The 14,216-nt window shown below is 41.4% G+C and overlaps 1 protein-coding gene across 2 annotated transcripts in view; it reads right to left on the bottom strand.

Moving 5' to 3' along the window:
• The window catches only part of EIF2AK4 (eukaryotic translation initiation factor 2 alpha kinase 4), a 97,140-nt gene that overhangs the window by 50,282 nt on the left and 32,642 nt on the right, over window positions 1–14,216 (bottom strand). Inside the window, exons 7-11 of one of the 2 annotated variants that reach the window (XM_046652858.1) lie at window positions 11,635–11,750; window positions 8,185–8,342; window positions 6,707–7,242; window positions 1,315–1,421; window positions 560–717 (exon numbers count right to left, since the gene is read on the bottom strand). In XM_046652858.1, coding sequence (XP_046508814.1) covers window positions 560–717; window positions 1,315–1,421; window positions 6,707–7,242; window positions 8,185–8,342; window positions 11,635–11,750 — 1,075 coding nt within the window. The remainder of the gene's footprint in view (window positions 1–559; window positions 718–1,314; window positions 1,422–6,706; window positions 7,243–8,184; window positions 8,343–11,634; window positions 11,751–14,216) is intronic. The other variant, XM_046652859.1, reaches the window with a different exon arrangement.

The following is a 14,216-nucleotide window of genomic DNA, read 5'->3' as shown; positions in this document are numbered from 1 at the left end:
AGTTAAAATCTCTCAAGGGGCAGATAATAATAAAAGTCACCCAAATAGACTGGAATGAAGAAAGGAAGACCTAACAGCACACCTTAATAATGCATCACTAATTTTCCACCCCAGTAAGAGCTGGAAAATCAAAGCCATCAAGACCATCTGGGGCCATTTCTCAGTTTGAATTCCATCTCAGTTCTAACCTTGCAGCCCTCTTATCTACAGCAACTCAGAAAGCAAATGGGAGAAAAAGAACAATTTTCTTTCTCAACCAAAGTACGCAAAAATGTTCTTCATGTAGAGGTCTTGACTCCACTTGAAGTGCTGTTACAATCCTGTGGTTTTCACGTTAATGCGCGGCATCAAGCAAGGGGACAGGAATGATGCATTCTTAATGTGTCCAGTGTCACTCTAAAGAAAGCCTCTAACTCTACAAAGGTGAAGGTGATCATAGTTTTAAATGGTCGCATTCACTTCCCTCCCCACTCTCAGAATAGAGGTCGGGTCCATAATTCTGCAGAAATGGAACAGAGAAGGAGCTCTCAAAGGGACTGGGGACAACTCTGTACCACACCTTGATGACAGCTCCAAAAGCTCCTTTGCCAAGAAGCTTTAATTCTTCAAACTCAATGAAATAGCGGGAAAACTGTCTCTGTGTCTCACTGAAGAATGCAGCACTGGGTGGCTGGTTGCTAGGAATTACAGTCTCAACATAGTCTTGTCCTCCAGAATCTGTGATAAAACAAAAGGCAAGAGGCAAATGAGGCATTAGAAACATATGAAGGGCTGCAATAGCAAACAACGACGCGCGCAGGCTGGAGGAAGGGGCCCCAACCCGTAGTTTGAAAGAGGACCTCTTACTGTTAACACTTTTCCTCACCTTGTCCTTCTTAAAGTAGGCAGACATACACAATTAGCCCAAGTTTATAGGTGGAAGTAACAAGAGTAAGGAAATGACTGTAGGACACAGCAAGAACCCAAACCCAGGCTCCTGATTCATCCCAGTCTCGATTGAAGTTCTTTAATCTGCTACCTGAGGAGCAGCAGGGAAGCCCAGTGACGTGGCAGTAAGGGTGACATGGCGAGGAGGGTTACTAAACACTAGAAGAGGTGACACCAACGGACACCATCAGTGGAGATGGGAAAAACTAGGATGGCAAAACAGTTCCATGCACACAGTACACATTAAATGAATGGGTTTACGTATAGCTTGGCATAAAATAGATAAAATAAATGACCCATGCAGTCCCTTCCAGTTTTAGGTTTATGCATGCTTTGAAAATAATTTATGTCAAATAGACTATCAAAAGAGAGTGGTAACAGACTCACCTTCAGGACTTTGTTCCAGTAAAGGCATTTTTGGCTGAGGATTTATAAAGCTGTGTTTCAACAACTGCTGAGGACTCCATCTTTCCTTGTCATCCAAGCAAACACACCTCAGTGAGGGGGAAGAAAGAATCTCAGCAGCACACAAAATAAACGCTAAACCAGGCAATCCAAGGCTTTTAACTATGGGTTTACTTTTAAAAGATACACCTTAGAGAATTCCTGTTACTTCTGGACCAAAATACACTCATAAGTGAATTTAAATTAATAAACATTTCTGCAGGGTTTACATGCTGAGCACCAGGCTGGGCATAAGTGGGGAATCGAAAAAAGGTCCAGTCACTAGAGGCAGGAAGACTTACCCTCACAGAACAAGTTTTTAAAAGCCTAAGATAGCACAGGTAGGTTATGAATTTTCACTCCCACTAATAGTTTAATGACTTGCCATTAAACTTAGTTTAGACTAAGCCTTTCTGGGACCAGTCATAAATAAAGGTTTCCAAAGGAAAGGCAAATCAGACAGCTGATGCGTGGCTGGGCCCCAATACGAAAAATTTTAGATGAAGCCTGTTCATGATAGTATGACACAAGTTGGCAACAATTAAGAATGACTTTTAAAAAGTCCCACTTTTTTATCACATACCTTTTTTTTTCTTATGGTAAGAAAGATATGCCCTGAGCTGGATTGCCAATCTTCCTCTTTCTTTGCTTGAGGAGGATCGGCCCTAAGCTAACATCTGTGCCGGTCTTCCTCTATTTTGGATGTGGGACGCCTCCACAGCATGGCTGATGAGCGGAGTAGGTCCACACTTGGGATCTAAACCCGCAAATCCGGGCTGCTGAAGCAGAGCACACAGAACTTTAACCACTCGGCCATAGGGCTGGCCCCTCACATACTTTCTTTCAATTCTCATTCCTTGAGCCTATTAACTTCCTGTTTACATTCTAATAAACCATTTTTAGAATGAAAACAAGCCATCCCTTTAACCTAGTGGTTCTCAATGTGGGGTCCCCAACCAGCAGCATCAGTGTCACCTGGGATTTGTTAGAACTATAAATTCTACTCCACCCCAGTCCTAGTACATCAGCACCTCTGGAGGTTGGGCAGTACTCTGACCGTTAACAATCTCTCCAGGTGGTTTCACCACGATAAAGTGTGAGAATCACTGTTCTAATTTAAGCTGTTTGGCTTTCATAACCATGACCCAAGCAGCACCGCTGGGTAGCACATGACCCTGACTATAAACAATTTATACCTATAAAATGGTGACAGCAACTGTCATAAAGGGTAACATTCTACTTTTTTATGTCACAACACTAAAAAAGTAAAGCAGTCCTCATTTCATACCTGAAAGGGCTAGAAAAGATCACAATAAAAGCATTTGGATAAGATACTGTATTTCTCCTGAATTTAAAATTAATTCTTAATTACATCAGTAAAACATGAATACCTTTCTCTTTGCAAATATTAAAACATTATTGATACTGTCTTTGATAACTATTTAAACAAAAGAGAGAGTTTTGTTCTATGGATATATTTTTTTTAAATGACATCAACTGCAGATAGTCTTCTTCAACCTGCTCTTTTCATCTGACCATGTCAAAGGTTCTGCACCCAGTTCCACCATGGGGAGGGGACGTTTCTCCACACCAACAAGCAATTCTCTGACTCCTGCTGGGTGTCCTCCCATTCAACTCAACCCTGACACTATCTACCTGGAGAGGGCATCAGTTCTCACAGGTTAAGAGTTTAGTCTTACATGACTACCTCCTCCACTTCAGATGCCAAGTGCAAGCCCACCTGTGCTTCTGACTGACTGGCTACAGATCAGAGGTTCCAACGACCTCCTCCACAGGTTCGATTAATTTGTTACAGCAGCTCACAACTCAGAGAAACATTTTACTCACTAGATTGACAGTTTATTATAAAAGGATATAACTCAGGAACAGCCAGATGGGGATGCACAGGGCAAGGTATGTGGGAAGGGGTGTGGAGCTTCCACCCCTCTCCAAGTATGCCGCTCTCCCAGCACCTCCACGTGTTCACCAAGGCAAGAGGCAACCCAGCTCTCTGAACCCCATCCTTTTGGGTTTTTATGGAGGCTTCAGTACATAAGCATGGCTGATTACATCATTAGCCACTGGCGACTGGTCCAACCTCCAGCCCCTCCCCCCACCCCAGAGGTGGTCAGGGGGTGGGACTGAAAGTTCCTAACCTCTAATCACATGGCTGGTCCTCCTGGCAAACAGCCCCCATCCTTAGGTGAGATCCAAAAGTCACCTCATTAACATAACAAGAGAGATCTTTGCCACTCTCATCACTTAGGAAATTAAGGGTTTTAGGAGCTCTGTGCCAGAAATGGGGATGACGACCAAAGAAATATTTCTTATTATAAATCACAGTATCACACCAGGTGTCTGAGAGATCTTTCTAAGCCAGTACTTAAAGATCTTTTCGAATTTACCAGAATTTACTTACACATTCTCCTACTTTGGACATTTAGATTATTTCCAATTTTTCACTGGTACAAAAACTGTTGCAAAGAACATGCCTATACATGCCTCGTTGGGTTTCTGAAGTACATTATCAACTCTAACTCAACCACGACAGTAATATGCTTGACTCGCAATAAATCTGGATGAAGAAAATTGTAAAGCCTACCTAGAATGAAATCTTAAAGAAAATTTATAGCCACCAAGATCTCAGTTAAAAAGATGAAATTCTCTGAGCCAATAATTTTGGCATCATAATAGCCATAAGTAGCAGGCAAATGTTAGGTCCAGTTTTGAACCAAAAGGGATGAAATGCCTAGAAAGTTACACATCAGGTCCACAGTCCCCACCACTGAGGACTGTGATGACAATGAACAGTGACTCAGCATGGCGGGAAGCACTCCACAGGGCTGAGCTCAGGGAACCCTCAGAGCCACCTCATGAGGTCGGCAGTGCTGTTACCATTTTTCAGAGGAGGAAACCCAGGGTGGGGAGTTGGACTCACTCAGCCAGTAAGGGGGAAAGGGGGGATCTGAACCCAGCAGTCTGGCTCCAGAGCCTGGCTCCTTCCCACCACAGAGAATGATTCGCAACAAAACCTTTCTCCAAAGGATGTTCACCAATAAGTAAAAATATAACTACAAATGAAATGATGCTATGCTTTTGTTGTCAGTGAATGATTTTTTCTCTTTCGTCAACTGGGGCTGGACAGCAAAGGTAGGAAACAATACTGTGCAGCTCCTTTTGAACCAACACAGTCCATCAAATCACTCTAGGAAGAGAGAGGAATACACAAACAATGTAAAGAACAACCAGGTAAATAGAGTAAGAAATAACGCTGATCTCAAGTTCAAAATCGACAGGGCCTAGAGCTGTTCTCTAAGAAGAGAGCTGGGAAAGTTTTAGCTACTGAGTCCATTGATTTGCTATTAAATGTGAAAGACATATTCCACTTAAACTTCCCAGTGTTGTCTTTAAAAATACATAATGCTATTTATTGCTAACCTTTACTAAATTATTCTTGACCACTGAGGAGGGGCAGAAAGCTACAGGTGACATTTTGAAGAATGAAATAAGCCTTTCTGGTTCTCTCCCCATATTTCCTCTGAAGTCATTTTAGCCAACCTCATCGTAAGGGTGCATTTAAATAAATATTTTTAAAGTTCTACTGCATTTAAGAGAAATCATAAAAGATTTCTTTAGAAATCTTAAGATGTTCATACACTTTAAGGAGAGAACACAGCATAAAGAACCACAGTTGGCCCCATTCTGCAACTATATGATAAACAGATGGCAAGCAATAGGATATATTGGAATACATGAGGAAGTCATTTGATGTAAAACTAATTTGGCCTGACCTTATTTTCCAAAAGGGCCTGACGTGGCTATTGAGCATACACTGTATACTGATTTAAGCATTTGCTATGTCCCAAAGACAAGAACAAATGCCCTTAAGATAAAGGTGCAACTTCCCCCACATTGGCATTTCCTTAAGGATAAGCACCTCTCCCCAGGCTAGGAACGGATTGCTCTGCCCACCCAGTGACCACTCCCCTCGAGACAGCAGACCCGCTACCTGCTGTATGAACAGCTGTGCTGTGCTGGCAATCTCGTGACTGTTGTAAAAGGGCCATTCCTATCATACGTGATGTATGCTCTGTTCCAAGGTGGTCTATAACCACTCTGTACGCCCCACTTCTTTGGTGCCCTTCCTTCCTTGGGGAAGGCAGGCCCTGGGCTAGTCCTCAGATCTAGCTCATGATAAACTCAGCCCAATTTTGATGTAAAGATTGGCTATGGATTATTTTCGTCAACGTGTATATCCCGTCTACTTCTATTTTACGGTACATAGAAACGATCTTATTTAAATATAAGTGCAGCTACTTTCACTTTTATAATGGGTAAGACAACAAGTGACAGGAAATCACAGTATGGATCAAGTCAAGTGGCAGCTGAGATAGTTTAGAATAGGAGAAGAAATCTAAGGGATAAAAGAAACATAGGGAATGAACGAAGAGAATAAAAGCAAATCATTGGGAAAAAGACAGAAGGTGAGAAACAGGACAGAGTATCGGAAAGGGAAGAAACCAGTCCAGGTCAACTTCTGCAGGAAGGCTGGACCAGGTGAGTATCGAGACAAACTCAGACTGAAGGTATCTTATTTCCAATTTAACAGAGAAACTGAGAGAACCCAGGTTTAGCCTGGACTGAGAACAGAGGCAAGGCTCAACTAGAAAACACTGAATTGAAGGACCTGGACAAACATTTTAAGGCCCGAGGAAAACCTCTCAGTGAGGATTCTCTCAAAGTGGACATAAGCTGGCTCTGTAATTAGATATGCACCGGTAATTTAAAAGTATCGGTAATTTAAAAGTATCCGTAATTTAAAGGTATCAAAAATCCTCCAGCTAGAGCAAGGAAGTCATTTGCATTCTATGAGTTGGCTGAGTGAGATGTTGCTAACGAAGAAGGACGGTTAAGAAGAACCAGGGGCAGAATCACCCTCCTAAGGCTGTTTTCTAAATAGGAGGTTGTCTTTGACCCTTTAAGAACCAGCAGCAAAGGTGGAGGGAGAGGCATTCCGTTTGGAATACCTGGGGCATTTCTCCCCGTAGCATCCCTATTGACTTCCTAGAGTACACCAGGCAGTCCCCAAAAAGTAGTCTGAAGATCTATCATTCAGCCCAAGTGAATTTAAGAGAATGTGGGAGTTAAGGGAATGATAAACACAAGTGAGAAAACAGAACATACGTGGCCGGGAAAGAACTGGGAGAACAAAAGATTAACTCTGATCCTGTTTTTCACTTTTCAGCTTATCCACATCACTTAGACGTTTAGCATTCAAGCACAATCAAAAGTACTGCAGGAAAGCTCAATTCAAGACAATCTCAATGATACTTACTTCTTCAGAAAGTCTTGAAAGTCAGCTGGTAAGTCACTAGGGATGGTCACAGGGTACTCTCCGCATTCTTGTCCTTGGCTGAGGGAGAGCAGCAGAAGGCCAAGACGCCAAACATCCCCTTTTTTTCCCGTTTTGTAAGGTAGGGCACTGTCACTAAAACGAACCCGGGTTTGCTCGAACACATCCTCCTTGCAAATGTCTGCTAGGCGCTTAGAGATGCTGTAGTCCGTAATCTTGACAGTGCCCTCGACGTCCACTAAGACATTCGATGCACTCAGAACCTTGTGCACCACGGAGTTGCTGTGCAAATAATCGAGGCCCGACAAGAGCTGAGCGGTGTACCTGCGAAGCTGATGCACGGGGATGGGGCCTGAGTGGCTCAGGTGTGCAGCGAGGGAGACCCCATTAATGTGCTCCACTAAAATGTCCACCACGATAGAGTCGTCTTGCTCTTTGAGATTCATTGCAAAGTAGCGCACTACATTTGGATGGCTCAGTTTCACCAGTGAGTTGAATTCTGTTTCGGCCCCTTGAATCTGATAAGGAAAAACACCAGTGAGATAATATTGGGTTGATCAGCATTAACTGGTGTTTCACCTCAAAAGTGAAGTATTGAATACAAAATACACTTTCAAAGGAAAGAAGGAATATTCCCTGAAATGAAAATTCCCCTAAACCATCTCATGAATCTAGTAGCTCATAAAGATGGGAAAAATTTGTTTAATTCTCAACCTCTTTGATCTCACAATCTAGAGTAAAAATACTATAAAATTAGTGAACAGCTTTAAAGGCAGTTTCTTTTGCGGTATGGCCACCAGAAAAAGAAAGAAACATTAATTTTAAAATAACCTTTTCTGACTATAAAGATTCACTGTCAAAATTTTAATAAGTACTAATACAAAAGAAAAATCCCCCACAAATTATCCATATGGTCACCACCCAAAGACAACTGTTATGATTTCATGTATTTACTTGCAGTTTTTCTATCATAGATTCACTCACACTTTAACACAATGCTTTACCTACTGTTTTGTAACTTCTTTATTATGGAACACTGTGATATGCAACATTAAATGTTCTCCTTAAACTCAGGATTATAAATTAACTTTAATGTTCCCCAGTCCCTAAAATTCAGTTAAGAAGCAATATTTCAAATGATTGCAAAAAAGCACAATTATGAAGTCTTATTTATTCTCAGTTGCAGAGATGGCTATTAATGCCATAATAAAGGCAGAGAAAGGTTAGGAAAGCAGAAAAGTTTTGACCACGTTGTGAAAGTTCTGAAAGAGGGGGCAAGGGGCTGAGAAAACTGGTGAAGAAGATGCTGGTCCCCCACCTGCCCCTCTGGTTACAGGGCTCTCACGCCCTCCTGGATCATCTTTGAGAGCCCATCAGACGCAGAGCTGTTTTGTTCTGTCATCTCCTAAAGCTTCATTGAGACCAGGCCTTTTGCTTAGTGAGCCATCTTGGATGCCTACCTGCTTTCTGCACTTATCAATCTTCTCTTTTTCTTGACTGGTAAGGAATGGACCCATTTTTTTCTGCCATTGAAGGACCCACTCATACAACAAGACAAAGCTGCCAGTGCTTGTTTCCAAAGCATTGTAAACTAATTTTCCAAGCTGCTCTTCACTGCCTGCACATTAAAAGGAAATACTGTAATTAAATCTCATTGGTACGTTTTTCTGTGGGGGTAAAAAAAGAGGAGATATATATTTGTTTGTTCAACAGTGGGTACCTATGAAAAATATGACTTCATGTAATACATGTTCTTTTGTGACCAATTTTTAACATTTAACAATATACTTTGAGCCCTAAAACATTACTTTCTATAAAGGGCCAAGAATCAACAATGAGATCTTATATCAGACCAATGTATTCTTCTACTAGCCACTATTCACAATGTTACTTTCATAACCAGTTCACCTCTCATGACTGTGCCTACTGGTGCCATAGTATACTCTCACAGAGCTAAACACCAATTAATGTGATAGACAGAATCTGGGAATAGGGATGCTCCATCAAAGTAATTAGTGTGCACAGTAAAAACAGGTTTTAGTAATTTGGAAATTTGAATATATCAATGATTTTCTAAATACAAAATTTGAATATGCTCAGTAAGTACAAACTGGCCAATGGTTTCAGGGGAAGGAACCAGAAATGACGGTCTAAATTGGAAGTTAGAAAGGGAAACACACTTAATGACAGGCATATGGTTTCCACTTGTACCTGGGAGAGCTAAACTTTTGTAATACCAAAAATTTTCCTATAAAAATCTATATATTGATTAAAGATTATAATAGAAAGTTACCAAAAAACTGGAAATGGAAAAAATATCACCCACAATATCACCATTTTGTTTTATTTCCCTTCTAGTTCCCCCTCCCTTTTATTTCTAATTTACCAAATCACAGCATATATAACAGGGTTTCTCACCCTTGACACTACCGGCATTTTGGACTGGATAATCCTTGTGGGGGCCGACTTGTGCACTGTAAGATATTTAGCAGCATCCCTGGCCTCTCCCCACTAGATGCCAGTAGCACCCCCTAGGCTTAACCATCAAAAATGGCTCCAGACATCATCAAATGTTCCCTAGGGGACAAAATTGCCCTCATTTCAGAACCACTGCTATACAGTATTCTTTTTCTCTGAGTATATAAGTAATAGTTTTCCATGATGCTACATTGTCTTCATAAGGAAAAAACTTTTTTCAAGACACAATGATAATTACCTTTTCCATTTAAAAAAATGAAAAATTACCTATACAGAAAAAACAAAGTGTTCTTAGCAAAAATACTTTGGAGAAATGTGGCTAAACTAGCTCACCTAGACTTTTTATCTGCGAAGCAGTTTTTACTTCATAGAAACGCTGACAATTTAAGAAATTTTAATTAAAGTGATCTGTTATAGTCATAATTCCTGACGTCCTTAGCCTAAGAGGAAAAAAACCCTGATGTCTGAAAATTTGTCCAAAACAGGAAGCAGCCCATGGAATGTGGGATCCACACAGTACACAATGGAGACACAAGATATTAAATGTTTATGGGATGGAGTGTGATGTTCTTTACATAAAGCCTAATTTAATTTGAGCTTTATACAGTGCAATGTCTTACAATATTTCTCTCTTCAGTTGGAACTAGGTGGGTTTAATTGCTGGTTGGTTTTTTTGTATTATAATTTTAGTATTGCCATCCTGTTCGTATCTCTTGTGAGTGATGGGGATAATAAAAGGGACAAAAGAGCAGACTGCAAATGAGGTTGTTACCAAAAGAACTCTGACTGATCCTCTATTATGTGCTGTCAATGATCATTTATACAGACAGTCCCTATAGTACTTTGTCCATATCCGTAAGGAGGTTCTCAATTCTCTCTAGTTTTAATAGCTTTAAACTGAAAAATAAATGCTAATTAGTTGGTTTTTCATAAAAGCATTTCATAGAAAATTAGGACATATTTTAAAAACTAGACCTGTTGTGAGAAAACAAAATAAATAATTTACTTAGTGGTTTTATGAAAAATTTTCAGATTGCAAACGTGTCTCCTAATGAGGGTAGTAAGGTGAATCTGTCTAAGGAGCACCGAGGAGAACAGGAGGCCGACTTAAGGTAATAAGCAGCTGGATTAATTTCCCCTCCTGATTTCCCCAGATTATTGAAAATAGTGAGTTTTATGCTGCAAATTCATGAGTCTAAAATGCCTCTGAGTCAAAGACAGTCTCAGGACCAAAGCCAGTCGTCTCCACCAAGGTCACGACCCTGCCCGAATGGTTGCCTTGTCGAACAGGGCAGGCCCTGTGCACGTGGAGAATCCTGTACAGTCCAGGCAAAGCTAAGTGTCCGGTTCACAGACTAGCCAGAGGTTTGGTTTCTTCTCCTTCCACCTGCTGCCTGCTCCCTGGCAATTTCCCTGCTTATGTGTACCTCCTTAAAGAGGAAGAAAAAAAGGCACCGAAAGAAAGCAAACTTGCTTTAGATAATTTGGCCGCCTGTTAGCTCTGGTAAGAATATTCACAGGATTGAAAATTAAACTTAATTATCGAATTTAGTATATGTAAGTGATCCCTACACCAATTAGTGACTATATCTTTATGGCTGATAGAAGATGATGTACGTTTAAGGCAAAAGGAGTTAATATTGAAAACTTGATTTTAACATAAACAATTTGAATCCCGAATTGCTGAACCAGCTTCACTCCAAATAGCCATCAGCAGACAAAACTGTTAAATAAGACATATAGAAAATAAAGTGGTTTTCCCAGTCAGGTACAACATGCCAAGCAGGAAAATATTAAGCAGATGGATATCAACTTAAGAAAATGGGACTTGATCAGTAAAGATCACAGGCGTTAGAACTCATTTTGTGACATATTTTACCAGCAGTAGATGCACACGATGCAAAATTCTACTGATTCATAATTTTTCAACCATTTTGGTTTCAATAAGTGCAACTAAGTATAATGATGAGAAACTTTAAATTATCTTTCTGCTAACAATATTTCCAAGAGCCTAGGTGTTTATTTCCATCTTACAGAAGGGAAAACCTAACTCACTTCTCGTTCTCATCACTAGGAATGGGAGCTAGAATGACTGACTATTGGCTTTCTACAGTCATGCTCCATACAATGACATTTCAGTCAATGATGGACCGCATGTACGACAGTGGTCTCATAAGATTAGTACTGTATAGCCTAGGTGTGTAGGAGGCTATACAATCTAGGTTTGTGTAAGCACACTCTATGAGGTCCACACAATGACAAATCACCTAACGATGCATTTCTCAGGATGTATGCCTGTCATTAAGTGAAGCATGACTGCAGTCTTCTTTGGACTGCACTGGTCTAGATGACACAGCATCTATTCCACCGCATTCTTTCATGTTAACTTTTGTTATTAGAATAATTTAAATGAATTTAGCTAGTTTACTCACCAATACATTTCCCTTTGTGCACCATGAGCTGATCAGGACTACCCATAGAGAAATACAGGATTTCACAGGAGCCAGGAGAATCTTCACTACTACATACAGAATATTGACGTTCTCGCCTTAAAAATAAATTTGGACAGTCATTTTTTTAACTTAAGATTAACACAGGAAATTCTTGCCCCTCCATTTTCTCCTGTTTACTAGTCCACTCACAGTGTAACAAGTCTATACTGGGAATTGCGTTGAAGGTGCTAATGGGAAAGTTGTTCAATTCCCACTGAGATCCTCTCCATATGAACTCTACCAACCCCTAACTCTAGATCTGTGCTGTCCAACATGGTAGCCACTACCCACATGTGGCTATCTAAAACCAAAGGTTCAGTTCTTCAACTGCCGTAGCCACATTTAAGTACTCAATAGCCACAGTGCCTAGAGGCTACTATATTGGACAGCACAGACATAGAACATTTTCATCACCACGGAAGGTTCTACAGCAATGATTTTGATCAATCCCACATCTCTTCATTCCCATGTATATGCACATCTGGAGAAAGGGGCAACACATGGGGTTTTGAGCACTACAAATTCCTGCTCTGCAGTTGGGCCCCCAACCATTGAATGCTCACTCATTCTCTCACCTGTCTTCAGCAGATACTCTCTGCCATTGCCCTTCATGACTTCCCCAAACACTCGAAGCCCAATCCCTCCTCCTCTCCTCTTTCCCTACTTTTTTGCTGAATGGGGAACAATAGCTGGCAAGCTAGATTCTAACGCAAAAATAACGAATAAACTGGGGGAGGGGCTTGCAGGGAAGGGGCAAGGGAGAGAGCTCTTAATGGTCAGGATTGGCACTTGTAAGAAATGCTTTGATGAGGTACATGGACAGATCTCCAGAAAGCAGCCCTCTCACTCTAAGCATATCCTGACTTCCACTTTCACTGAGAACATGAGGCAACAAGAAGTGAAGCCCACACTTTCTATTGTTCTACCTATAAAGTTACTTGGTGCCTGTACCATACTTTCTTCTCCCCAGACTCTAAGGAAGGACAGCTACCCTGTCCTCGGTTCCATTCCCTCTACTCTCCTCCGGGGTCTTGGTCCATCAGTTAGTCCCTCTCTCCCGCATGTTGAATCTGTCCCTCTATATTGGCTCCTCCCCCTCAGCCTATAAACCTCTGCTACTCCACACTCCCCTCCCTCAATCCTGCACCCCCACCTCCTCTTGTTCTTTGTTTTCAAACTTTTACACTTGTTGTCTCCACTTCTGCACCTTCTATTTACTCCTCATGCCATTACACTGTCAATAAAACCACCACCTCCCTCCTACAAGCTCTCCATCTGAATTTTCCCCTTGGTTCTTTTATTGCGGGTGGTGGCCCAGTCATCCATTCTGTCTAATTGCTCAAAAATGTGTGAGTCTCCCCGGGCTCCTAGATCTCCTGCATCTAACCGATCCCCAAGTACCCTCCTCTCCTCTCCACGTCTCCTGCCCTATCGAGGTCATCATGAACCTCCTCCGAGACACATGCAATCCTCCATTATGAACTTGTTTCTCCATCTCCAACCCTTCACATCTTCCCCTTCCCTACAAACCCTACACAATGCTGATCAGACCTCTTATGATCTGAGCACCCACATATTCTAAACAGCAGGGAATGACTAATACATTGCAGTTCTGTTTATATTTCTTCCTCTAAAGTTATTTGTGCAACCAGGGGCACGCTGAAATTTAGGGAGAAAAGGACAAAAGCAAAGGTTTAAAATGATACGGTAGACTTATTTTACCTAGAAGCACCTCCATCGGCTCCGCCCTCCAAAGATGGTGCTAACAGTCACTTCAGTCTAGGTCCTCTTTATGTTCTTCAGTTTACAGTGTATAAATGCCTGGTTTTAAAGTGTTTTCAAATATTAATCACCCCAACATGACTCTTAAGTACAAACACAATGAGAATGTTAAGGGCCGGCCTGGTGGCACAGCGGTTAAGTTTGCGCGTCCCGCTTCTCGGCAGCCCAGGGTTGGCCAGTTCGGATCCTGAGTGCGGACATGGCACCGCTTGGCACACCATGCTGTGGTAGGCATCCCACATATAAAGTAGAGGAAGATGGGCACGGATGTTAGCTCAGGGCCAGCCTTCCTCAGCAAACAAGAGGAGGACTGGCAGTAGTTAGCTCAGGGCTAATCTTCCTCAAAAAAAAAAGGGAATGTTAAGAGTGCTAGTGAGAAGAATAAAAATAATTTTAGGGGCTGGCCCCGTGGCCGAGTGGTTAAGTTTGCATGCTCCGATACAACGGCCCAGGGTTTCGCTGGTTCGCATCCTGAGTGTGGACACGGCACCACTTGTCAGGCCCTGCCACAACTAGAAGGACCCACAACTAAAAAAAGTATATAAATATACAACTATGTACTGGGGAGATTTGGGGAGAAAAAGCAGAAAAAAAAATAAAATCATTTTAGAAGTGAAGGCATCAAGAAAATGACAAATATGTTACATGCTACACAGGATAGATTGTCTGATAGCAGGAACGATTCTGAAGCATAAAAAGTAAATCACAGTGAGTTTGAAGGAAGGAATAAAGAGGCAAAA

Source organism: Equus quagga, chromosome 2 (assembly GCF_021613505.1).
Source record: "Equus quagga isolate Etosha38 chromosome 2, UCLA_HA_Equagga_1.0, whole genome shotgun sequence".
Taxonomy (NCBI): domain Eukaryota; kingdom Metazoa; phylum Chordata; class Mammalia; order Perissodactyla; family Equidae; genus Equus; species Equus quagga.
This window is presented reverse-complemented; position numbering and strand designations above follow the sequence as displayed.